This window comes from Acipenser ruthenus, chromosome 21 (assembly GCF_902713425.1).
Source record: "Acipenser ruthenus chromosome 21, fAciRut3.2 maternal haplotype, whole genome shotgun sequence".
Taxonomy (NCBI): Eukaryota; Metazoa; Chordata; class Actinopteri; order Acipenseriformes; family Acipenseridae; genus Acipenser; species Acipenser ruthenus.
This window is the reverse complement of record NC_081209.1, coordinates 8,676,163-8,703,419: the sequence shown is the minus strand read 5'-3', so window position 1 is coordinate 8,703,419 and position 27,257 is coordinate 8,676,163. Positions and strand designations below refer to the sequence as shown.

Here is a 27,257-nt window from a genome sequence, read left to right as displayed (position 1 = left end):
GGTTACTGTCATTAATACTAGAAATATCAACATCAAACACACGACTACCACGTCTAGTCTATATACCGTAAATTCTATAAACATGAGTTTATAAAAGCCAGTGGAATCATATTTAATTTAGATACCAATGTACAGTATGCCCCCACCCCACAAACAGGACCATGGCTTCCAGATTTCTGATGAAAGTGTAAGACTATTTAGTGGCCTGTGCATTTTACATTTTGACAGATGGAATTGTATTTAAGCCCTGTGCAGCATTAATATGCTTTTCTTGGCTAAATATAAAGGCGTATCAAATAACCTGTCTGAATCAGGATCAAACAGAAATCTACATTTAAAATAATGTGATGCTCCTTGGTGTATTAACCAAGGCTTTAAAACAACTTTTTCCCATAACTAGGCATTATCACAGGCCCTTGTTGTTTTGCCTTTTGTTTCTAACTTTGACTCAGATGATTATTCCTGCCCGTGGTAAAGATGATGTCACTGGCCAGGCTGTTGTAATCAGGAAGAGACTCAGATGCAGAGAATGCAGGTTTGTAAGCGCTGGTGCGTGACTTTAATAAATAATACAAATAAAACAGTTGAACAAAACACTTTGCAGAAACAAAAAGGCACGGTGGTCAAAACAAATAACTAAAACAAGGTGTTGAACCAGCATGCGTAGCAATTGTTTCTTTATATTTATTATTTTACCTCCTCTCTCTCTGTCTCTCTCTCTCACCCACGCCTGTTCTCCACTCCAACCATGTTCAGCCAAAGTTGCAGGTTTTTACATTGTGGCAGAGGGATTAAATGGCTATCAATTACCTAGTTTATCCCTCTGCCACATTCGGCACAGGGTTTCTCATACGCGTGGTCAACAGCCAGTTTTTCAATAATCACTCGCTGTTGACCACGCATTCTCATGATTTTACCTGGATGGGGCATTTTAACCCCATCCAGGCTGTAAACAATAATAACAAAACATTGTGTTTTTAACACACCAAACTATACGGTGAAACAATAATAACACAACACAAATACAAAATAATACACAATACACACAGGGGCGGGGTGTACCCCGTCACACTGCCACAACGTTCACTTCATGTGTTACAATAATTGGGCCCTGCCTGAGCCTCACACTTTATTTTACAACTGCTTTCCTCTGTTTGTAAATACTGCTTTGCTAAATCAATGGCATGTCATGTCGCTAGGCAGTTACTAGGGGTGTCACATGGCTGTGAAAATCATGTGAGTGGAAGCTATAATGTGTTCACCACCATGAATACATTCCAACGGGTCAGACATACTAGCCGGGCTAATTTGGTCTTGCCTCTGAATCTGGATAATTTAATTAGGCCTAATAGGCCCTAAACAGGTAGGGTGGTAAAAAAAATTGAAGTGGATATTTTGCCCCAGTTTTTTAATCCAGTTCCTAGTCAAGGGTGTCTTCTCTCGTCCCCATTTGTATGACCTAACGATACAAGTGCTGTATTGCATAGTTTTACAGTTCTGATGTATTATCTGTTTGGTTATTTATCTGCACGGCACAGCTGGTATGTGATTTTATTTCTCGTTTTTTTTTTTTTTTTTTACACACACACACACACAATTGTCAATTTCCCAATCACTGTTAAGGATTTGTCAAACTTCCAGTACAGTTTCCCAAACTCCATGAGATGACATCTCAAGAGACACAATGTATTAACTAATATTATAAGTTAGTTATAGACTATTTTGATGTAATAGTTCTGGTGTGGTATAGTATGGTATAGTTCTGATCTTTAAAGTCTATTGTTTTTAACCAGATTTGTAGCACCAGCATGTTCTGTGGTTCAGTTACAAGGTTCAGCGATCCTCAAATGTGGAATAAATACCAGGTTACGTTCACTACAACCATTCAGTGCGTTTTATATCATGTGTTTCAGGGGGGAATACGACACCGCTTCATACCTGAATTCGATGCAGCTTTTCCGGAGCAAAACTGCAGGTTTTCTTCATAAATCAAAAGTAACTTAAAATGGTCGGCAGGGAACTCACTTCAAGATATATTCCTCTTTTACTGCATGGAAAAATCTTTGAGTCCAGCACTTCAGCTTCATTGGCACGACTGCTGCACAAATATTGCCAAAAGGAAGGTTAAGTTTACATACACAAAGAATTACAAGGAATCTACTCCAAACATTGAAAGAAGTTTACTTTTCAAAAAGAATGTGAAAGGCATGTTCATTCCTCCCTCTCATCCTCCTTCGTCTTCTCTTTCAACCCCCTCCACTCCTAACTCTCCTTTTCACTTCCTCTCCTTCCATCCCTCATTCATGCTTTCCTTCCCTCACTCCCTTTCTCTATCCTTCTCTCTCAGTCCCCCTGCTCTTTTACTCTCTCCCTCTCTCACACTTCCCTTCTCACTGCTTCAGAAACACACATACAAAAGGCTTTATTATTAACTTATTTTAAGGCTTCAAGGAATATGCTACAAAGATAGGTTGAAAGAACTGAATCTATTTAGCCTAGAACAATTACAGTTGACCGCAGCCAATACAGAAACCAGGACCAGAGGACACTTGGAATGTAAGTGGAGGCAGACTTAGAGGGTAAGAGATACTACTTCACAGAGTGGGAAGGGTATGGAATGGGTTACCTACCTATCCATGTTGCTGATGCTCAATCATTGGGCTCCTTTAAGAACCAACCTGACAAAGTTTTGAGATCAATCAGCTTCTAGGAACCGGATGTGGCCTCCTCTCATTCATGCATGTTCTTATTTCTTATGTACTTATGTTTTTCCCCAGCAATTCCACTTCCTTCTCCCTCTCCTCCCTTGGTTTCTCTTCAGTGCGCTGTGTCTCCTCCCTGTGTCTCTCTCGCGTGCTGGCTGGTTCGGAGGGCACACAGCCCAGCACACAGCAGCTCTCTCTCACACACACACACACACATTCCCTCTTTCAAGGCAGTGCGCCCTGGTTTGGAGAAGCGTGTCTGGCGGCTGTGCTTTGTACACTGTGCGTTGTAAAGCAGGATTGAGAGTAGTGGAGTGAGGAGAAAGGAATTATGCAGAGAAAACTTACTGCTCTGGCTTCCAGTGCATTTTAGAATTGATATTAAAATCTTTCAATTCATATAGATGGCTTTGGTACCAGAATCCTATCGCTTTCCTATCGCTGCCAAAATACATGTGAGAATGTGGCTGGAGCTAATTGAGTAATTGATAATTAGGCTCCAGCCACATGGTATAAAAAAGGGGAAAATCCTTTGTTTGGTGAAGGTGTTTTGGGTGAGTGTTTGTTTGGGCTGTGTTTATTTTTGAAAAAGAACCGTAGTGAAAGCTAATGCTCAGCCTACATGTTTATATTTTGTTTAAACCTTTTGTTTTGGCCCTTGCGCCAGTTATTTTGTAATTGTTTTATTGTGAAAGTTTTGTTTTTGTTTAACTGTTTTATTTTTGCTCTGTGAGCAGTAGTGTTTTGTTCAAGTTTTTGATTTCCTTTTGTTTATTAAACTGCGCAGAAGCGCTTTAACTGCAGTTTCCTGGTCTCCGAGTCTCTTTTTATAGCATGTGGCTGGAGCCTAATTATCAATTATTCAATTAGCTCCAGCCACATTCTCACATGTATTTTGGCAGGGATAGGACATTAACCCCATCCCTGCCAACCACCACCAAATCACCACACAACAATAATGTTATTATTTACAGACAGGACCCTGCCTTGCCACAGTCCCCATATAAACTTCTGCACACTATAAGGTCAGCTAATGCTGGCCTTTTGTGCCTTCTGAAGGTACAATTGAAAAGGAGAGGAGAAAGTGCATTCGGTTCTAATACCTCCAGACTGTGGAACTCATTGCCCTTTTCTATTAGAGATGCTGCTTCGCTCAATATTTTTAAGTTAAGATTAAAGACTTCATTTTATAGTTTAGCCCTTTTAACCTGACTTACAAATATAATTGTTTTTATCTATTTTATTTGCTTATTTTTGTAATAAACATCTTATATTTCAGTAACCAGTGAGAGAAAAATTTAACTTCAGGTGACCAGAAATAAAGCAGTGTCTTGAATTTCTTTCGCTGAGGCACAGAAAATTAGAAGAGTGAGAGAGCGCGAGACAGCAGGAGAGCGTGAGAGACAGAGGGAGCAAGAGAGAGAGTGTCAGAGACAGCGAGAGACCACACCAACTCTTGAAATGTTCACAAAAGCTCAATAGCTCTGTAGCGTTTATGTTTCAAATTTACTAAACATATTTTTTAAACTGATCCTTTGTTGACTAACGTTTGATCAGAAAACCGCAACAATGAGTCATCTGGCGTATCATCAGACTTCTTGATCATTGACATCACCGGCAAACACATCAGTTTGAGATTATTCTAATTTGTTTTGATATGTTCAGAGTGGTTCTGGGTTCTGTTGCTCCAATCTGCTTTTACTTAGTTCTGAGTTTCTCTGGAGAAAGGCTGGACCTGCCTTTAAGCTTGCTTGGAGCTTGTCTGGAGACTCTGAAGTGCCTGGCGCTAAAAAGTCTTCCTCATTCCATTCAAATCATGTGACACTGTAACCTTTCAACTCTCAGCCCCACCTCCCTGATATATACTGTATGTGTGTGTGTGTGTATACTAAGTAGGGCTGGCAGAGTTGAAAGGTTACAGTGTCACATGATTTGAATGGAATGAGCAATACTTTTCAGCACCAGGCACTTTGGATTCTCCAGACAAGCTCCAAGCAAACTCAAAGGCAGGTAAAGGCAGATTTAGGGAAAAATGAAAGTAACTTAATATTGGAGCAACAGGACCCAGAACCACTCAGAATGATTGCAAACAGCATACAATAGTAAGGGGAATGTAAAAGAAACAATTGAAATGACATTTGAGCTACTTGCACAGTGATTTAAACACAGGAGTAAGCCAGCGAGCATCAGGACAGCATTTGCAGTAACACATATATCATGTACTGTGCATATCTATATATATAATGAACAGATTAGAATTCAAATCCAATAACAGAAAAGCTGGCCGGATTGCACCGTCTCATATTCAGCGGTTTAATTTTGGTATAAACATCTCATCCATAAATGGTACTTGTTATATAAACAGACTGCACTCTCACACAGAAATGAAAGAAGACGGAAATCAATTCCGAAAACGTTCATCCCTGCTACAAGCAAAACTCCCTCGCTGTACTAAAAATCTGCAAATTGTTCCAGCAGAGAAAGAAAGAAAGATAGAAAGAAAGAAAGAAAGAGTTTTTGAGCACTGTTTAAACAATAAGCAAGTAAATGGGTGTCAGGGCCTCAGAAACAAGGGCCTTGATTCTCCTGGCTGTCTGGCCCCCCACCCACCCCTGAACCAACATCAATATGGGCATTGTGGGGCCTGCTCCCCCCCCGGAGAAACCTGAGTGTGGGGGCAGGAGGGGAGCTCAACGCCTGCTAATCTAACTGCGCCATCACCAGCCAAATGACATTCAGCTCAGCTTAAAGACTTTAATAAGAAGAGGTGACATTCAAACCTGCCACCCGAGTCTCTCTTTCTCCTCCTACACTCGTGTCTCCCCCTGCGGTGTATCATGATACTGCAAACCCTCTTTACGTGCCATTACTGGGGTGGCAGCCACTTCTTTAAATCCATGTGCTTACCTCGCTTACAGGCCTCTCTTTTATAGTGCTGAGAATATTTATGTTTGTTACTTTTTTACGTTAATTGAGGATATTTCAGGTTTACTATAGTATTCTGCTGCCTTGTATGTGGTTTACAAGGTACGAGATCATTGGAGTGAAACTGACCTATAACAGGAAGCCACAGCTGTACCTTCTTCTATAATGTTAACATTGAGATATCTGCATGTTCCAAACTGAAGTTTACAATACAACCTAGTATAAGCATGGAAAATAGAGCTATCAGTCACATGGAAAAGTACATGACAGTATGTAAGTCTGACGGAGACAGACAGCTTCCCTATACCCAGAGATTACATTCTAGAAGGTAGAAGGTCCTTAGAAAGTTTCGTCACAATAGGCCAGGTCGTTCTATGCATGCAAAACAATAGTGTGACACACTGAGGAATCCCGACTATGCCATGACCCTGGTGGAATCGCACATTCCAGGCCGGGGGGGTAAGTTTTAAGTAGCAGCATCATGGCTATGCATGAGACCTGCTCTCAAGCCAAGTTTAACCTCCAGAGATTCAAGCAGGAATTCCTATCTGGCTTGTGGCTAGCTGTCAGTGTGGGCCAGAAGCCAATGTTTACTTTTTGTGTATCAAGTTGAAATCAGCTAATTCAATAGAGAAGCTCAGCGCAGGACATTTTAGAGCCAGCTAATTGAACCCAGAGAAGTCAGTACTGGGGTCCTCAGAGGTAGCTAGTTCAAATACAGAGAGCTCAGTGCTGTGATTTTACAGCCAGCAGATTTTATACAGACAAGTTCACCACTGGTAATAATAGGAAAATGTAAAAATGTGCAGTATATAAGGAATTTAGTAGTGTGATATTACAGCTACTAGTTTAATACAGCAAATTCAATACCAGGTTCTCAGATACCATTGAGCAACTTTTCAACAGCTGGCATTTCCATGCATTTCCATGCATTTCACATAACTTCAGCTCCCAATGGTAAAACTAAAATAAACATCTTAGTCTGGTAGGCAGACGCTGAAACAAGCATCCACTATATTATTGTTAACAGCCTTTGATTTAGGAGCTGGTAAGTATAGTGAGACCTTGGTATTAAAGTCAGTCAAGGGACCTACAAAGTGTGGACCTAATGAGAGGGCAGTGGCCACACTGCTCAAGGGACACGTCATTTATTTTAATTCATTTATAGCAAAGGATTTTGATTAGTTTAAAAGTTTTAGTTCACTTGAACTGTTTAACCACTCTAGATGTTGTTTATTTGATTAAGCTTAATTAAGCAGGAGAAGTGGCTCGTTTACAGCATGTTGATCTTATTAGCAGCTCTGCAGTGTTGAAAGAGTGTTGCTATCAATAGGCATAGTTATTTTCTTTTTTAATTAGGGACCACTGTAGTCGTGTGGAGTGCATTGCAGTATGAGAACAAGCTTGAGGTATCAGTACCGGTAACAGCCAAAAGGGAAAGGGAATATAACTATAGGCATGCATTAGTGGTCCTCATTATATACTGAGGTCCCTTTGTCTGTGTGTGCGCTGGTTTGGTGTCTGTTTCAATGACAGGACAATAAGGTTTTATATGAACCAGTAATATATTAACCCTATGAGAGTCCCTACTACACGTGAATGTAGGCCCTATTCACAATTTGTTTTCCCCAGAATAAACCGCAGTTTGACATTCATGCAGCGGGGGAGCAATAGCAGGTGCAGTAGGTGTAACTGCACACGGGCCCACGCACTCAGAGGGCCCCGGAGGGGTTCAAAAGTTTTTATTTATTTATTTATTTTTTAACAATGATAATATCCTTCGCATTTATATTTGCAGATGTTACACATTTGTATCACTGTAGCTGCAGGTGTGCGGTACCAGTAATTCAGATTGTATCCTCCTTCATTTCAACAGGTATCGCTATTGTCTTAATTATCCTAACCTTTTTCCCCCAGAGGCTGGTACGAGGCAAGTCTTCATGGAAGGTTTGGGGGTAATATTCAGCACAGACATTTGCAGTTATATTCTGTGTGCACGATTCATCCTGTAGTTTAGACAGAAGCTGTTGGGTGCTGCTGCGGGCACCATAATAAACTACAGCAAATCAACATGCATGTATTTCTGATTTAAAAATAATAATAATGTGAGACAATTTCTGCAAATGTCTGTGCAGAATTGTGAATTCTGTAATAATTTCTGTGATCACAGAGTTTGGGAATCCTGGTAGGATTGGTGATTAAACCTGTTCGTTTATGATTAAAAAAATAGTGCAGTGTTGGATGTAAAGATGTACGCAAAATAAAATAAAGCAGGCGAGTAGAAAACGTTCTTATTACATACTGTTTCATACATGCTAACATTCTGACAATTAAAACAACCAACCTCCTTTATTTATTTTCTCAGAAAAAAACAAAAAACAATAACGAAATCTGTCTTTACCTACAGTGGTTGTTTCACAGAAAACTGAGAAAGCCAAAGGAATATGAAACCTGTTCATCTGTCAAGCCCTATTCAATGAGGACAAATACAATGCAGAATCTCTATGAAGTATTCAGTTTCTTAGGCGGTATCTGACAGCACTTAAAGAAATGTGTCAAACTGGCAACCAACCAGCTTTCCAAAAACCAAGCTGAGCCACAGGGTTCTCAATCCTATCTGATGTTACTGCTAATCACCCTTTCACTTGTCAGCCAAATTCCACAGCATTCTATTCTTCTCATTTCACACAGATTTATGTCTCAATTTCAGACATATTCTAATGAGACATGTTTCAGAAACACATCTGAGCTTCAAACAAGGCACGAAAGAGAAAAACTCAAAATCCTAAAAGCTCCAGTGCAGTGTTAAATGGATATGAACATTTGTATGTGCAGTGTTCTGTATATTGTGAAATAAACACTGAGAAAGTGGATTAAATATAAAAAAATGCAAGTATAGTATTTATCTTTTCTTAAGGACATGGGTCTAGAATTTTACCTAGAAAGTGACGGACAAAAATAAAATGTTATACCATGGAAGTTGTTTCATGTTTAAATGGAACCCCCATAGAGTTTATCTGCAGAAATTAGCTTGTTATTTCCACCCCTGGGGTGAATCTTATGTAGACTTTTTTCTCATTTTAAGATTGTTCTTATTTTGCATACCTTTTGAACGTGAATACCATCATTAAACTACTTCAGTCTTCAGTGTGTTGTTTAACTATGAGATGAGAGCAATATTAAAAGATAATATTGTTTAAAGATGGTACTCACGTTAACAAAGGGATGAAAAATGTACTTAAAAGGAACAACAAGTGGGCCTACAAGAATTCAATTCACATGTGGAAAAAGCAGGACAAGTTTTGCAAATATAATCTATGGTAGTGCCATTAAAGGTGAAACAACTTTAGTAAATATGTAATCTTCTATCGTAAATTACCATCTTATAGCCCATCTTTTACTGATCATGATTCTTAGATAAATCCGGTTTCTCTGTACTTGTTGATTATGTTTCGAACACCAAGTAGAGAGAAACATCACCGTTTTGTTCCCCTTTCTTAACAGAGGTATTCTTACTGCAACACAAGTCCTGATTTCAAGAGTGACCTTCATACTGTTGTTTTGATGGACAACGACACCTGTGCCTTCTGCCAGTTCTATTGTCAATTCAACGCTCGTCTTCTTTCTGTTCCTTAAGGATATTATCTTCAAGTATTGCTCATCCTTGTTAGACAGCTTTTTGGGTCTTCCAGTCCTGGTTATGATGTTTCTCTATACTTGTTGATTGTGCTTCGGATAACACACCTTGAAAATCGAGTGATGTGAGCAATTTCCTCAATGTTTTTCCTTCTTTATGCAAGTCAAGGTTGTAGAAGGTAGTAGAAAATACTAGTGGAGGCGTTGAGTAAATTGTTGATGCTCATAATGCATCAGAGTATAAAAATGCAACATGTCTAAGACTTCTGCACAGCAATGTATATAACAACAAGATTCCCAAGCAGTGGAGAAGCAGTAGACCTTTCCTCTGAGACATCACCCACCCTCTAGTCTATCTTTACTGAAGCGCCTTTGATGTCAAATAGTCAACATGTTTGTACTAAATGTCTCCAAAACCCTAATTGCTGGAATCTGTTTTCCATATATCTGTCAATCATGTTTAGGGAAAATAAGTCACTTTTGGCTATCATTGCTCTTTTTCGTTTGTTTGTTTCCATAAGCATGTGGTGAGACACTTCTCCCAGTGCGTGCAGCTTTAAACTCAATAGACTGAACTCAGTCCTGGGATCTGCAAGCCAGCAAATACAATACAGACAGCTCATCAGCAACAGCATCTTGGGACCAGCAAACAGTGCAGAAACCTCAGGGAGATAAAGTATTGACGCTGTAGTGAGATAGTGCTCAGATCACAGACGTGGGGATTGCAGGAGTGAGGAAAAGTGGCCACAAGCCTAGGAAATTGTGTTAAGTGTTGAGGTGAGGGTCAATGGCAAGAGCAGCAGCTTAAATATAAGTATTAGCTTGACAGACAGCCCAGGACTAAATGGCAAAGGGTGGTTAAGATCATGTGTTGAATCACCCGCTAATGATCAGGAGCAATGAAGATCAACAGGCGACTTCCATTCCTGCTGTCAGGCCAATCGCCTCTTTTCACTGATTGGACTGGAGCAGGATGTTACCAAGGTTCTGAACCCTGGAGGCAGGGGCCCAGTCTGGGAAGTATCCACCTGGACCCATGGGGCACTTTACCAGTGAACCAATCTGATTTACCTCCCCAAACCATGGGAACATAAAGGCCAATGCACTGCTCCCTGAGGGCCCCCAGACTAGATCAGCAACTCAGCACGGCCGGGATTCAAACCAGTGAGCACCAGATCACGTGAAGCGCAGGTAAAGGATTGGTCCATTGAAAAAGTCTCAGAGAAAATCCATGACTAAACACATTAACAACACTTCTGTGCACACAACTCTCTTTTTATTTTCCATTTCAGCAAAATAATTGCAACAAATGTACAGGATTCTCCTTAAATACCGTTTAAATATTTCCTTAACGTAAGCTGATGGATTGTTAATAAAACTACCCGTTTCCCTTTCTCTAAACCTAAGACCAATAAAAACATTTTTCCATTTCATCTGCCTTGATATTAATCAACGAAAACCCTAGCCAAAGTAAGAAAAAAAAATCTTAAATTCTCTTTTGTTCAACAAGAAAGGTTCAAAGCATAATACACTTCTTGCATTTTCCCAACCCAGATGTGAACCCTGTTCAGTGGAAACCCAAGAGGCTACTCACACTAACAACAAAATGGCAGCCTGATGCTTAATGGTTAAATGAGATACTCCTGGAGGCAGGGGTGTTCTTGGAGCCTTTTTCGAATTGTTAACCTGGGTGTGACTCACCCTGCACTCCATGTGGTTGTGCCTTTACTGGAGAAGCACCCTGTTTGCCTGCCCTCTTCAGCACACTCAGAGAACTGTTCCTTGTGCATGACGTCTAGCTCTGGCGTTTTCATGAGTGGATTACTTTTCCCAGCTGGCAGCCCCAGGTTGAGATTTTAATTAGATTGAGGTGGGATTAATATCTGCAGCTGCCTGGGGACTTTAATAAAACAATAAGGGGATAAAATGGAAAATCCCACAGAGCTGTGGTTGAAACTCAGCCAGCACTGACTCAATGCACTTTACACTCTCAGAAAGAAACAAAAAGTTTTTTATGAAATTGCACATTACCCTTTACACAATAAAATTATTAGTTTATCTTAATTATAGTGACAACCTTTTAATTTCTGTATTTACATTTTAAACACAATAATGTTACATTTTGAAATACTAAAACAAAATGATTAAGTTCAGTGGCAAACATTTTGACAAGAAGTATAACTCAATGTCCGAAGAAATGTTTGTCATTGAACTTAATATGTTTCTTTTAGTATTTCTAAAAATCTATGTCCTACTTCTTGTTACCTTTAGGAACATTATCTTTATGTTTTATTCTGGTCTTTACTTAAATTGGGGATATTACCTTTTTTCAAGCACTGAATTGCAGAAAAAGAACGTCTACACTTCCTTCTTCCTGGTACCATATCACTTCCTGTGGCAAAGGTCACTTTCCATGGTCTGGCCACATGACACAGGAAGTAAAAGTGTACCAGGATGAACAGTCCTAGCTTTACAGAAACAGCTTCAGAATAAATATAGCTTTGAAACAAATTCAAAAATCGAATATGAGGTTTGAAAATGCCAGTAGTTAGTTCAGCAATTGCATATGATCCATGTAAGAATTTAACACAGAGAATTAAAGATGTGTTTTTATCTGAAAACAAGCCAGCTTCAGTATTCTTTTTCTATACTGAAAGGCCCCTCATACTGAGTTCTTTGTACTGAATTAGATTGATATTCATTGTTGGCATCATTATTAAAACAGTTCACAATGAAAAGCTGCACTGAAACGGTTATATTGTGCTGGCAAATCCACAACACCCAGGTTCAAAGAGAACCAGATCATATTCTAGTTACCCAGTAAAACAAAGACATAAATTCAAGAATGTGAAAGAGAAACGTTGTTTGTTTCTACTATTCCATTCACCCATAAATAAGAAAAGTAAATAATACCCTTCCTAGTCTTGCTGTAGCTGTTGAAAAACTACCAACTTCTACAATATGAAGTGTGCCAAACAGTTTTAAAAATACCCTTTCGTTTTAAAGGAAATAAAAAGTTATTATGCAAGTCATTTTAAATACTACAGCTTTGTGACACCCTAAGATACTGATGCTAATAGTACCAGGAGTATTAGTCTCACAAACTGACAAGGGCCAGCGAGCTTCAGAATAGGGAAGAACGCTTGTGTCACCAAAATTTAAAACTTGAAAACTGGACCCTCAACAAAAGTTGCCATTACCCAACACCTGTTTTGCATTAAAAGGAGAGGCGTTATTCAATACCAGCTATGGGGATCTATAGCGTTTCATATACACATCTCTGAATAGCTCTTACTTGTTTGGAGCAGTGAGTTAGCATGCTGCCTTGTCATGTTCAGCATGCTTTGTGATTACTATTCATCGACCTAGTAAACTTTTATAAGACACACACATTGAGACCAGTCTCATTAAAAAGCATGGAAAAGGAAATGCCATCACTTTATGGGGCAAAGGGAGCTGGCTAGCATGAATGAAGGTTAAAGCAGTAGGTTTTTACAAGACAGCCACAAAGCTCCAGTCAGTATTTAAAAATAGTTTTTACAATAAAGAAAGCATGGTGAAAATGCCACTTTTTATATATTATTCTTTGAAACTCTGAGTGAATTAAGTTTTGAATGTTCATCTATTTGAAGTCTGTCAAAAATTGAAAAATGTGACATTTCAAAATCTTATTATGGCTTCCGGTAGACTTTTGCGATATCATTTTGTAGTTTCTTTGATTACCTGATGTTAAATAAAAGAGAGAAATGATGTTAATATTGTTTTTTTTTTCTTTTTATTATTATTATTATGTCTCAACCCTAAAATTCTCGGTAATACAAAACTTTTGACCACAGCTGTAGAACGTTTTGGGTTGTTTTTTTTTTCTAAAAAAAACATTCTGAATTGTTTTTTCTACAAAAACTTGAACTCCCCGAATCAGCTCATGGAAAAAGAGTGCTAAAGAAATGTTCACAGATGCTAAGAATAAATGACCATTAAAAAATCAAATACACATTTAACATAAGGTGTCAATCATTCACAAAGTGGTGGTGATACATATCAGACAAGATTTGCTGCCATTATTTTGTTAGCTCTGTGTACCGTAGAGTGTGAAGTCTAATAGACGTGTCGCTAGTTGGATTTGTAGGGGTTTAGCTGTTTGTGGTTTGGGGCAAGCAGCCAACCAGACTGCTCAACACATTCGGAAAAGCTTTTATTTTTTTTTGGTTTGTTTGTTTTTAATGTCTAATTAGTTTATTTACGTAAAGTTTAAACATAATTTCAGAGGATTTTTGCCTGATTGTCAAATGTGCTCACGTGTTAATGGAAAAGAGGGAACTACACTTTTATTTAGAAACTGCGTCTATGGTAAATGTATACAACATGCAACACCCTTTAGAATCACTTTGAAAACCCACTCAACATGTTAAGTAGTATTAATAACATGTCACAGCATTAATCGCTATGTGATGATTATCATTAAATCGATCTCAAGGATAGTAATAAAAGTGTTAATGGTTCAGAGTTAAAGAAATGCACCTGAATACTGGTTTTCCAATTCCAGTACTTTGGGTTTGTAACACATCTTATAATATACTTATAGGCATGCTACGCATGCGATTCTGAAGGGTTACGTATGTAGTTAACATGTTATGCACAGTTATCTACATGGCATTTGTTGCTATATTTTGTATTATACATGTTTATGGGATATCTAGTCTCTTGTTTACATGTAACTGAATAACTGAATGCATTCATGAAGTGTAATGCCCTTTCATACGTGGCCAGGGCTGGATGATAATCACGTTCTCAGTTATTGGCTAAAATGTATTATGATGAACCGTAGTTGGCACTCTGGGCTGCTTTTGAGGGTGATAGCCCTAAAGATGAGAGTAGGGCTGTAGACACAATTCAATATCATTATAAAGCAGCACAGAGAATTTGAGTCAATAGGTGGCACTGAAGCAGTGCACATTAGCTATCAGAAATTCACAGAAATTTTGTACACATCATATTTGTGCACAAGAACTATTTTTCTAGTTCTACAGAAGACTGGTTATCCAAACTAACCTACTGTATATTAGCTGTAGAAACAAAACTTCAATACCATAATTCTGTGATAAGCTTGTAAAACATTACCATCTGTCCGTGTATTTTTTTTATTCAAAGGGTGGTCACTGATTTCTGTTCAAATGTACGTATCAAAAACATAAAACAAAGATGATTAAGCATGATTTAGATTACCTTTGGCACTCAAATCACTATTCTGCACTGGTTCGGATTAGTGAGTTTACTGTACTTAAGTGTAAAAAAAACCTGCAGCTTAAGATTGCAATTTTAAACCCATGACAAATAGGTCAGTAATACAATCCATGGAATTAAGAGGACCCAGCGTTATTACATCATCCAAAACCAATTGTGCTTTACAGCCTTTGTTCCAGCAAACCGGAGCCAGCTATTACAATGTCTGCGTCTCGGGTGACACTGGCTGTGGTTCTCTGGTCAGGTCCCCCGCACCTCCACTGAGCTATGATTGTTATCCACGGGCGTCTGAGCCGTCTCACACACCCTACCTGCCCTCTCTACACACAGGCTGCATTGTCAGGTAAAGTAGGGGCGGAGGGGAGCACAGAGGACAGCTTTGAACTGCACAATATCACTGCCTCTCGTCTCAACAAAAGCAATTCATGATCGGATCCTTTCCCAGGATTTGTCTGACAAGTAAGCAAATAAATAGCCATTATCTAGCAGTGTCATACGTAACACACACTTTGCGTAAAATGGGCTGTCCCGAACATGCCTGGTTTATTTGTTATGCCAATTGTCTTCTGTGATATAAAAAAAGTGGCTTCCTGTTGCGAGTTATAGTTAGAGTCATGTGTATCATTAAAAATGATCTTTGATCTATCTCCTCTCTATGTAATAATGTAAGGGTAATATACAGTAAGTACATATGTAAATACTGATGGACAGGTGTTGTCTTAGATCCCCAGATTCCGATACTCTCAATAAATTGTGCTAAAGAATAACCAAGTTCTAGAAGAATACGATTAGTGGCTCTATAGATATGTACAAATTCAAGGACTTGTCATGTGATGGATCTCCTCCGGGTGGCTAATGAGTAAATAATACTGACATCAGCAATAGACCCTTTCCATGGCAATTCATTACAGACAGATGGACAGGCATCTCCTTTGATCCCCAGATCCCCCAATACTTCTCATGCATAAATGTATATTTAAAAAAAAACAGCCATTTTTGTTTTATAGTGTTTGCTTTTGACGGTTTTGTTTACTTCATGAGATGAAAAACCTACAATGGTTGTAATCGAGTCTTACAGTATGTAAATTCAATATTATTGGGTGTGTAATCCCTTTGGCAATACCTGTTTCATGGGTTTGACAACGAAGGGCTAAATTCGACTAAACTGAACTGAGAGGGGAGGGGGGCAGAAACTTTGCCCTGTCGGGTTACCTTTCCACAGTTAAAAATGCAGAAGCCAGGCCCATTCTACCCAAATCCAGAGTCAGTGACCACAAATGACAGACTGGCAGAGACAAGTGAAACTGGAAGCCCTGACCGTGCAAACAGAGAGACCGACGAGGAGGAATTGAACAGTTTCATTTTCCTCTGTATTCAAGAAATCTGAGAGAAAGTTCTCTCAAGCAAGCCAGGAGGAAAAACTATTAATTTTATTTGAAATGCAGTGGAGAAAAGTGTCTGGAGTTTGGTTTATTGAGCATCATATATCCAGCTGGTGTATGACACCAATAGAAAAAAAGTAATACTAGTAATAACAATCATCATCATCTTCCTCATCATCATCATTCTGTTTTTGGGCTATTATATTCTATCTTGCATTATCATCTGTGACAGCGTAATAGCACCCCAAACCGCATTGTTGCTAGGCATTAAAAGAACTCTCACCTTCTGCTCGTATTCACTTCTCAAAACCAAAGAAGGCCGCTTTGCAAATCCAACTGACATCCATAACTATTCAACACTCAATAGTGCTGAATTTAGAAACGCTAGAGAAGCTAGATAAATTCAATTCTTTTAGTATTTCTAAATCCAGCTTCAGCCATGGAGAGGCCTGATACTAAAGTTGTAACAGTGAGTCTAATAGTCAGGCAGTTGATACAGCCGCTCTTCTTACCTGCCTCGCAGTGCGCACCCCTGTAACCAGGGCAACACTTCCACTCCATCGCCGACACTGTCCGGAACGCCACCTTATAGGAGGGCCTCAGCACCGTGCGGTAACTGCAAGCCAGACACACACAGTCACACACAGACCCACGGACCCTCTGCAAGTTACACATCAGTACGTTTATTCTCGTGTTGAGTGATGCCATGAGTCAACCATGAACTCAACTACAACACTGATAAAGATTTGAGGTTTTGCATAACCTCTATGAATCTGTATATCAATTGATCCACGTTTGGGGTGTAACGGTACTCTCATGTCACGATATGATGCATATCATTTAATGAGGGACTATTTTGTTAAGGAAAGAAATAAAATGAGTTAGGAAGAGTATGTATTCATACCAGCTATAAAACACACGTATTCTTCATTCAAGAACCACTTGTTGAACTGCAATGAGCTCTGTTGTGCTTTTGTTCTTGTATCACTTTACAAACGATATATACCTCTATGGCAATACAATATATTATATAAAGAATCATGATCCATCAGTACATGAGGAATCGCTACACCCCTAAATGATTGGATGTATTTTTTGTCGTTCTATAAAGTTAGTATTTCTGCATCCATCTGCACCCCTACCTCCTCCCGGTACAGCCCTGAGGCCAGCGACAGCTCTGGTAGACTCTCTGCAGGGTAGTGCCATTCTGGACCTGACAGCTGACTGTCTTGGTAATGGAGTACGGGCACCAATTCCTGTGAAAAAAAAGACTGTTAGTAACATAGTTCCCTAGCTGTACTGTAAATCCCAAAACAGAGCATCATGAAGAAAATGTATCTACAGCACATGTAAAAATGAAATGCTTAAGGACAGGTTCCCCCACATTGTCCCAGATTCTGATACTCTCAGTAACCTACAGAATATCATAGCTTTATCACTATTGGTAAGGGGTCCTTTGGATGCAGGTTCGACACTTCTTGGCCACTCTATTAGGTCCCATCTACCCGATTGGATTTGGTATCTTCTGGCGTGGGGATGTTCTCCTGGACCCTGCCTCTTGACTCTTCTCGAATGTAGTTTACTTGAGGATCGCTGCGCTCCAGTCCGCCCACAATGCTTAACTTGTACCCTGATAGCGATGGCTACTTTCAAGCCGACAATGCACCCATCCATCACGCCAGAAACTGAGCGCAAATGGTTTGAGGAGCATGACTCAGACTTCAGGCATCTTCCACGAACACCACAATCCCTGGGTCTTAATCCAACTGAGCATGCATGGGATGAATTTGAACAATGCATTCGTCAATACAATCCTCTGCCTACGTCTCTCCACCAATTCTGACTGAATGGATTACCATCCCTCAGTACATCTTCAAGCATGTTGTCAAGGCTGTAATAAGGGAAAATGGCGAGTCAACCCGATATTAGGTATGTGCCCTAATAAAGTGTCCAGACAGTGTGCAAAAAAAAAAAAAGATATGTGCATGTTTATTTTTAATCTAAATGTATTTTAGATTCTGTATATATAATGATGCTGTATTGTGCATTGTATTACATTGTATATTATTATGAAAGAAGACTAAATTAATCAAGAAATCCTATAGCACACTAATAAACTCATGTAATGTATAGGTCACATAAGGATCTAGTTATAGAAAAGACACAGTCGTATTGTTATATTAAATTATAACTTAGTTAAATAGTGTTATATTAACATTATTTTATACTGTATATATGTATACACACACACCAACATTACTTTCCAGAATACTAATACATGTGACTGGAAAAAAAAAACAGTTAACTTCAGCTGGAATTAAATAACAAAAACATGAATGTGCTTCCTTTTCTACATTCCTTTAGTGCTGGGAGTTGTGGTGGATCTGTACCATTTTAAACCCCAAACTGCACACAGCCAGTTTGAATTCTTGCTCCTATAACTGCTACCATATGTCTGAAAGCACAGGACATCTCAAGCTGAGACTGGATCAATTGAGGCCTGTGGTCGAGATCCGCAAGACAAAGTATGAAAAATGCAAGTCATTTTGGAGTGGGAACTTATTCGGAATTCATAAACAGCCTCCAGACGTTTGCAGAAGAACATTCACAGTAATTTCACAGTAGCAAACCACTTGTCTACCTTTTTTGTCACCACTTGCAAGAACTAAAGCCATCCCTGTACTTACTTACTAATTCTTCTTTGTTTTAGGTTAATAGAGTCAGTCCTTTCAACCTCTCTTCATGGCTCATTCCTTTAAGCCCTTTCATTGGACTCTCTCCAGGGCCACAATGTCTTTTTGGTACTGTAGTGCCTAGAACTGGACACTGTACACAAAGTGTGGTCATATTCTCAAGTCACATTTAAGTGTGAGAACAGGGGTTAGGCATTTTAAAACACCTTTAGTATGTAGCACACAATTTTGTTCAACTGAGCTGACACTCACATTAACGTGTTCATAGTGCAAATGGAATTACTGACATGTATTCTGGAATATATAAAAGCTGCATCTCCCTGTTGTGAGTTTGCTCAGATGATCAAGTGCTCGGTTGGCAGATGCTTCTTGACTGCAATTGCTAATTTGTTATCCACTCTATGTATGTACAGACACCTAATTACATACAGTAAATATATTCAGCGAAATGCAGGTTATTATTCATACCACAGTAATGCCACAGATCCCTATGTACCCAGTTGTCCTTTCAGATTTGAACTCTGCACATTGGCGTAGAGACCTGTTTAATCCAGACCCTCTGTTTCATGCTGTCTCACTACCCTAGCAGCCTGCCGTGGATAACTGATTGTTTTCTGCACTCGTACTGTAGAAACACACAATCCTTCTTTGTGGCCAGCAGGCAGTGGGCAGACTGGAATTTAAAGACAGGGGTCTATTTTGCGTGCTGCATGGCACAGACAATAATCTTGCAAGCCCTGCTTTGCTGTGTTTAACTCCCCATTATAGCCCTATACTACACACTGTTCTTCTAGTCTTCGAGAACAATATACAAGTGACTTGCATCCTTAGAGGTCAGACTTAGAGACGGAGCTGCATGGAAAATTATAATTACACTGCTCCCTGTTAGCTCTTCCTACCAGTCTGTCAGCTCTGACCACTAGGCCTCATTACCTCCCACCATTCCTCAGCTCAAACCACAAGACCAACCTGCCTTGCTCCCAGTCTCTCAGCTGTACCCATTAGGCCACACTGCATCCCTCCCAGTCCCTCAGCTCTAAACACTCAGCCTCATTACCTCCCACCCAGTTCCTCAGCTCAAACCAGTAGACCAGCCTGCCTTGCTCCCAGTCTCTCAGCTCTAAGCACTAGGCCACACTGCCTCTCTCCCAGTCCCTCAGCTCTAACCACTAGGCCACACTGCCTCCTTCCCAGTGCCACACTGCTTCCTTTTTGCTGTCCTCAGTCATAAAGACCAAAAACAAAGTGTGATTCTGGCAATAATGCAACACAAACCATCTCATTTAAGGAGGTAATGCAAAGTTGGCAAATCTGAAAGCTGAATTGCTGTAATCAATGGCAGATGTTGCCGGGCTTTACAGGAGGGGCCTCTTTAAAGCTAGAACGCTCGCCAGATTACCCCACATTGAGGTGACCCTGAAGTGTACTTTCCCACCAAGGTTTAGCGGTCAAAGCAATCAAGAAATCAAAAAAGACATTTTGCAAAAACAATTGCCTACTTGACTAAATTATTGTTGACTTGACTACTCCAGTTTATAATTCATTACTGGGTGTTATGACTGATTTGATAGGACAAATGTCATGTTTATTCATAATCTTTATCCCTGGCCTCCTGTGATGGGAGAATGGGAATAATGCATGGAGTTTATTAGGTCTAATAGTAACATCTAAAACACTAGGATCATGTCATTCTTAAGTAATCCGAGTTTAGATCGAGTAAAACCTCACTTTAAAGGTCGTCTCAGTAAAAGCCACTTCCTAGTTAGGGCTGTTTTGTTATATTTGATCCTATTGATGTCAATTTAATAAGATCAGCATGCTGTGAACTTTATTTAGAAAAAAAAAAACTATTAGAAATGAAAACTCTAAACAGACTTAAGTTAGAACAATTTATATAAAATAAATCTACAGTGAATAATAACATGAAACAATATTAATCGGCTTATTACATTGTTAGAGCAGTGTAAAAAATTGCTAAACTAATAACTAGTTAAAATGTGTCTTAAAATGTGCAGTTTTGAAATAAACACTGTCATAGCAAACATGTATTTTCATTATAAAATATGATATCTGGCACTACTTTAGGCAAAAGATGTAGTCGTTGAACGCATGGGGACAATTACACCTTCTAGGTAAAATGACCAAGTAAGTGCAACACTAACTGAAAGCATGGCTTGCAAACAGAGATTTCCTGAACCAGGAGCAGCACTAGATATCATATGTCAAAATAAAATTACATTTTTACTACATGTTCCCACAGTGCAGTGCATTACTTTTTGACCGTATTCACTATTCCCCCTCTTTGAAGCATGTATAGAATTCTTTCCATTTGTTGTTTGAATGTGAATGTAACTAGACCTTTAAGAAATGTTACAATTAAGGAATTAATTATGATATTAGGCTCTATGAAAATTTGACTCATGCTGCTGGCACTGGCTGTTATGTGGCTAAAAGCCAGTGGTCTCAATCTGGGCACTAGATTCTACCTGTGACTCACAGGGTCTTAAACTCCCCCATGCCTTCTCAACAGATATAATTCCATGACTCTGACTATCATTACACACGTCCAAAATGTGCAGTTGTAAAAGAAACACATAAACATTTTTTTTTTAAATAAAATAAAATAAAAGTTTAACAACATATGAAAATTTACAAATGAGAAGAAGCCATTTTCTCCCATCCAATTCTGTCCAATTTCAATATCTGTTAATTTACTAGATTAAAGAAATATTTCTTTGTAAGTCTTCCTTGGTCCTTGGTCCTTGGTCCTTATTTATTTTAGTTTTTCTTTCATGCCAACCATTCTAATTTTGTGCTTGAGTAGATTTTTTTAATCTAAATGAGAAGTTACATCACATTGCTCAGAGATCTGTCATCAAGCAACCACTGTCTGACACACTTTGACCTCGAAGACATTACAACGAATTGAGACCACTGATGATGCTGTTAAAACTGATTCCTCTGAATGAATCATTATTACAGTGCTCCCCCTTTATTAGGCAGCCCTTTACACAAGGTAATCGGTTACTTATAAGGCACTGTTGCCATGGCTCCCATGTGTCCCATAATGCCATTACACTTTCCATTCTCTTTATAAGGCGGAACACAGATAGCATAGCTCTTGTAACTATGGCTCCCGACTACAGCGTGACAGTATAAAGGAGTAGCACTGTAATAAGGTAATACAATAAAGACTGACTACAGCTATAGCAATACAATTCCAATATCTGTCACTTTTTTAATCCCTTGTATCAATGTCCATGTAAACAGACTGAGTGTTGGAGCAGCTACTTAAATGTATAACGGTTAGGGACTTTCAGAATGGCAGAGGAAGTCGAATATCAGAAGGGGGTGGTATAGAAGCTTGAAGACATGAAAAAAGAGACCTGGGGAGAAAGAAGGGGGCTTTCTTACTGTTTCCATTTGTAAAGAGGGGCCCTTCTTTACAGCAGCCTCTCAAAGACTGACAGGGAGGGACTGCTTTTCAATAGAAGCTAATGGGATGCGTCAAGGGTGGCCTTTTGTGAGGAGACATTTCAGTTTTTCAATGGGGTTCAAAGGGTGTGTCGAGGGAGTGTGGGGGCTTCTTCTGCGGACCTTGTGCGGGGGTGAACTGGGTCATCCTTTTCAATGTCGAGGCCCCGTTTGGTGCAATTGATGTATATAAATTGTCTTACAACCGTTAGCGTTATTTCTTTCATGCAAACTGTTCTAACTGTATTCTTTAGTTCCTAATAGATTTTTATCTGAATTAAAAGTTCCATCACTTTGCATTCAGTGCTCGGTTGGCAGATGCTTCTTGACTACATATTGTGGCTTTAAGTTTTTCTCAAGCTTCTGTGTAGGTTATCTTACCTCGACCCACCTCATATGCAGATAGGGTCAACAGTTTACCTTCTTTGCAAAAATACAGTGTCCATCGCTTGCATGTTTTTTCCATGCCTAGAAAGACTGGGGACTTGTTGCAAAAAAAACTCTCACGGCTGAACTTTTTGTGAAGGACGCAATATTCGTTGTATAAACACACAGGGCCCAATTTCAAAGCAAGTGTAAGAGGTACATTATGAGAATGTTAACAGTATGAAACTAGATAGACGCAACACAGAGCCCTAATTTGCCCTCTCATTCCTGCCAGTTGTTTCTAGTTTTATACATTTCCGACGGTCTTATTTGCCATTGCACTTGCATCACAATAGGACTGTTATACAGCAGCAATCCACTCTCTCCCCTCACTCTGTACCCACGGACTCTGATAAAATCTAAGACGTGTATCCAAGCCATTGTTATATGAGCTTCAGTGCAGACCTCTTGTACACAGTGTGACTTCACACTCATTACAGCACAGCACCAGTTTAATTACATTTTTTTTGCCAGGGTAGACTGGAGAGTTTAGAGGGCAGTAACAGAGATGGCGTGACTTGCGGCATTCGGTTTTCCACTGGTGTCAGAGGTTAACGACACGACCCCAGCCTCGCACTGCTCAATGGGGCGCAGCATTTCAACAGAACCAGGCCGGGAGGAAATAACAGCTGTCTTAACCTCAAACACAACAGTAAAAATAGCCCTTGTTAACTAGAGCTTAAGTAGGGCCACGGTCCAGTTAACCTCTCTGTAGTGTCTAATAAAAAAAGAAACAAAGCAGCATGTAAACTTGAATTCCACACGGGAACCCAATACCTTTCACCCAGAGCTTACTTTCTCTAACCACTGAGCTACTCAAACCCACTACCTTCCACACTGCAGCCCAGCACTTTCTCTAATCACTGTTCCACTGTAGCCCAGCCTAATACAAAGAACTGAGCTAAATGTATACTATTCAATGTAGTATTCTAAATATAAACTATGGTAAAAAGCCAGCATACTTGGCAAATAAAGAAGTCAAGCCATAGAAATAAAAAAGCTGAACAGAACACTACTGTCAGCAACCAACTAACTGCTCTGCCCTCCTCCTTCTCCCTTGCCCTAAAGTGAAATGAGGAAGCACATCTGTCTTTAATCGCTACTTTGATGGAGGATTTTATCTTTTGATGTGCTCATCCTCACTATAATGTTATAATTCAGCATGGTAGTTAGTATAGGCAACGCTCCTGAAAAAGAGCCCAATGCGGCTTGAACATGGAGGAAGGAGATGATAAACCAACTGATTTTCCTGTTATTAGAGTATTGTAAATGTTTACAGGAAAGTCAGGAGTCACAGCTGTCCGAACTTGATAACCTGTGTTTAATAGCCTGGCTTTTTCCTATGGTTTTAACACACTGCTTCTGTATGCTACAGGTTTATAGAAAAGCCTGAAAACGACATTTATAATCCCAGTGTATCACCCTGAAAAAAACCTTAGCAGAACCATATCTAGCGGACCACAGCATTACCAGCAATGGCAACACAATGGACTTGTTACAACTATTGCACTGTGGTTCTGATCTGATAGTCCTGTTTCAGTAATACAGTACCATGGTACTGCAATGTGTCTATACCATCTGTATGTTCACATATGAAAATTATACCACTGGCTCATAGTTCAGACTGTACAACTCTAAATAACCTTGTTCTACCATTGCATTGCCAATGTCTGTCTGCATTGCCATTTTAGATATCATTTGGTCAGTGCTGCAGATAGGTACTGGTTTATCTTGTTCACACTTAAATGAAATGGTGTTAGTTTATTTGTAGGCCAAGGTACTGAAAATGGTGTTACATCAATAGAAAGACACCATACAGGGGCCTCTTTTCTGAAAGGGAAAGAATAAACGCTCCCATGGGACCCCTCTAAGTGTGCCTGTCCTCAATGATGAATGAAAGAGGCTACCTAATAGAGTCAGCCTTCAGAGGAGAGTGACAGGGCCCCCTGTTGAGAGTGTTTGAAACTCCCCTGCTTGGAAAATGTGCAACTGAAGAGGTAGGCCTGAAGAGGTAGGCCTGGCGTGCCAGTGATCAGCACCCTTCTCAGCAGCAGCATCTGCACTTAACCATATGCGTTGGCGTGAATTAAGTGACGTGTTCATAGAAGCCAGCCTCTCAGAATTGTAGTAATTACTGATTACTATTTAACAATGAAAGCAAAGCTGGCAAATGTATAAACAAAACAGTATTTTTCATGTTTAAGCAGAGGAATTAGTATTTTTTTAACGTATCTTCACTTATATGTGGTTAGTTTTTATACAAATGCTTATTTAAAATTAGCAGTACCGGTGTTTATAAAACCGTTTCTAAATATAAATACGTAATATGTATATTTCCAATTAATATTTTTGTATTACTATTTCAATGTGAGAAGTGTTTTATCTTGCACAGTTGGGTGATGAGACGACTTTCTACTGGTCTGCAGCGATACTCTATTGGGCTGTTGCGGAAATAAACAAACATACCGTAATACTCCAAACCCACCTACTGGACATTGTATGCATTACACTCAAGAATAAAATAAAAGATGTGTGCATGCTGGACAGGTGTTCACAGTGACACCCGCCTAAAATATCCAGGTTCCACTGCTAGTCTTCAGCTCTAACCACTAGACCAGCGTGCCTCCCAGTACTCAGTTTAAGAAACAGTTCACTTGGTCACACTGCCCCTATATCCCAACACTGCCTACCTCCTACTCCAGCTCCAACTACTAGGTCACACTGCCTCCAACCATCAGCTGGCCTACCTCCACAGCGTTATGCCAGCTTCCCTCGTGTTTTTAGGCGAAAAATCCTTCCACACTAAAGGACACCTAAACCAAAAGTAACTGCTCTGTTGCCTTTAGTTTATTGTTTGTGCTAATTCGCTTGAAAACCATTGCACACACAATCTAATCCAGATGTCGTTTTCTCAACTGCACAACCGGTAAAAAATGTGAATACAAATAGGTCGATTCAAACCATGTCTGTAGGCGAAATTAATTTGCTTATGCAAACCCGTGTGTGTGTGGCTTGAATCCAGCAAGTGCTCCGTACTCGGGATTCATTAATTTCGATAAAAGCAAGGGTACAATGTGCACAACCATCCACAGGGAAAATCGATTTTAGGAAGTAACTTTGAAGTATGGAAACGTGATCCTTGCGCAGTGGTAAACACAGTAACTGCTTAGCTTGCTGTTACCAATTAGCGTCTTGTTGGGATTGGGTTTCAGTGGAAAGGGAAACCGCTAGTGATGGAGAAAGAGAGAGGATATGAGTACATTACAATGACAGTAGGATAAAAGGTGAGGAAAGCAATATAACCAGCGGGCAATGTGCAAATCCCGTCATGAGATAAAGCAATATGAGGGGAACAGTGGTTAAGGCTCTGGACTCTTGACTGGAGAGTCGTGGGTTCAGTGCCAGATGGGGGACACTGCTGCTGTACCCTTGAGCAAAGTACTTTACCTCGATTGCTCCAGTAAAAACCCAACTGTATAAATGGGTAATTGTGTGTAAAAAATAATGTAATTGTATGTAAACATAATGTGATATCTTGTAACAATTGTAAGTCGCCCTGGATAAGGACGTCTGCTAAGAAATAAATAATAATACCGGATCTATTTAGAAATGTTGTTTTGCTAAATAAACCATCTAGATGTTACATCTCGTTTAAAAAGGAGTCCTGGAGGCAAAACACCTGTAAATAAAAGCACAAATAACATCATTGTTATATATATATATATATATATATATATATATATATATATATATATATATATATATATATATATATATATATATATATATATTAAACATAAAAATAAACCGTACCTCCTGGGATTCCCATTGCTAGATGAAGCTGCGGTGTGCTCTATCCCGTGCTGAACCCCGCTCGGGTACTTGTACAAACCAGCCCCCCAAGTCCCTAGTGCTACTGGCGAGAGGCACACCAGTAACACAATCCACTGCAAATTTCTCCGGCATAATACAGGGAACGAAAAACGACAAAAATGTATCATCTCTGCAATGCGAGTGGCAACGCGGCTGCCGTTTCTGCTTCCCTTCAAACAAAAAGCTGATCCAAGAAAAACAATCCGCTTCCACGCTCCTTTCTCATTTAGAGGAATCGCACCCCCCTTTCCCAAAAAAAGTACTGAAAAGAAACAGTGATTTAACTGCAGTTTATGCTGAGAACGCATTCAACGAGTGGGTCTAGGTTTCTCCCACGTAATGTTAACGGTATAAAAGTGCAAGCATAGCAATTCCTTCAAGAAGTTCACTAGCACAGTTGCAATGAACTTAAATAGCTTTGGAGCTATCCCTCCCCTCTTGCTATGTGCCTATCTGTTGCTCGTTTTGGTAGTAACGCACGGCTTTAGTTGAAACTCAGTCGACGATAGATTGAGCGTCTCAGACAGTGAGCCAAGCGTTTAATAAGAGGGATAGTCCTCTTGGACAACGTTACCCGCTGACCCCACTTTTTTTTCCTCCAACTCTTCTCCCTCCCCTTCTTTCATACAGGCCAGTAATAATCAAAGCGGATAGCTTTAACAAAGCCTGGTGTTTGAACATAAAACTTTACCTCCCTTGTAGTAAAATAATAAAATAAACTAGGCGCGTTAGTTGAGTACCATAATCGGTTGCGCAGTTCAAAGCAGTTCACATTATTTATTTATGTATATAGATTGAAAACACATGTTTTTAAACACATGCCTTTGAATTATGCACCGGTAATTGAAAAAATAAAAAGAATGGTAAAAATCAATTGGTTATTTTTTATTTCCACCAAA

At 39.5% G+C, this 27,257-nt stretch overlaps 1 protein-coding gene across 2 annotated transcripts in view; it reads right to left on the bottom strand.

Annotated features, from left to right (window-relative positions):
• The window catches only part of LOC117428253 (EMI domain-containing protein 1), a 75,511-nt gene extending 48,568 nt beyond the window's left edge, over nucleotides 1-26,943 (bottom strand). Inside the window, exons 1-3 of one of the 2 annotated variants that reach the window (XM_058994760.1) lie at nucleotides 26,299-26,943; nucleotides 17,035-17,148; nucleotides 16,405-16,508 (exon numbers count right to left, since the gene is read on the bottom strand). In XM_058994760.1, coding sequence (XP_058850743.1) covers nucleotides 16,405-16,508; nucleotides 17,035-17,148; nucleotides 26,299-26,666 — 586 coding nt within the window. In that variant the 5' untranslated portion in view covers nucleotides 26,667-26,943. The remainder of the gene's footprint in view (nucleotides 1-16,404; nucleotides 16,509-17,034; nucleotides 17,149-26,298) is intronic. The other variant, XM_058994761.1, reaches the window with a different exon arrangement.
• Between the last annotated feature and the right edge of the window lie 314 nt (nucleotides 26,944-27,257).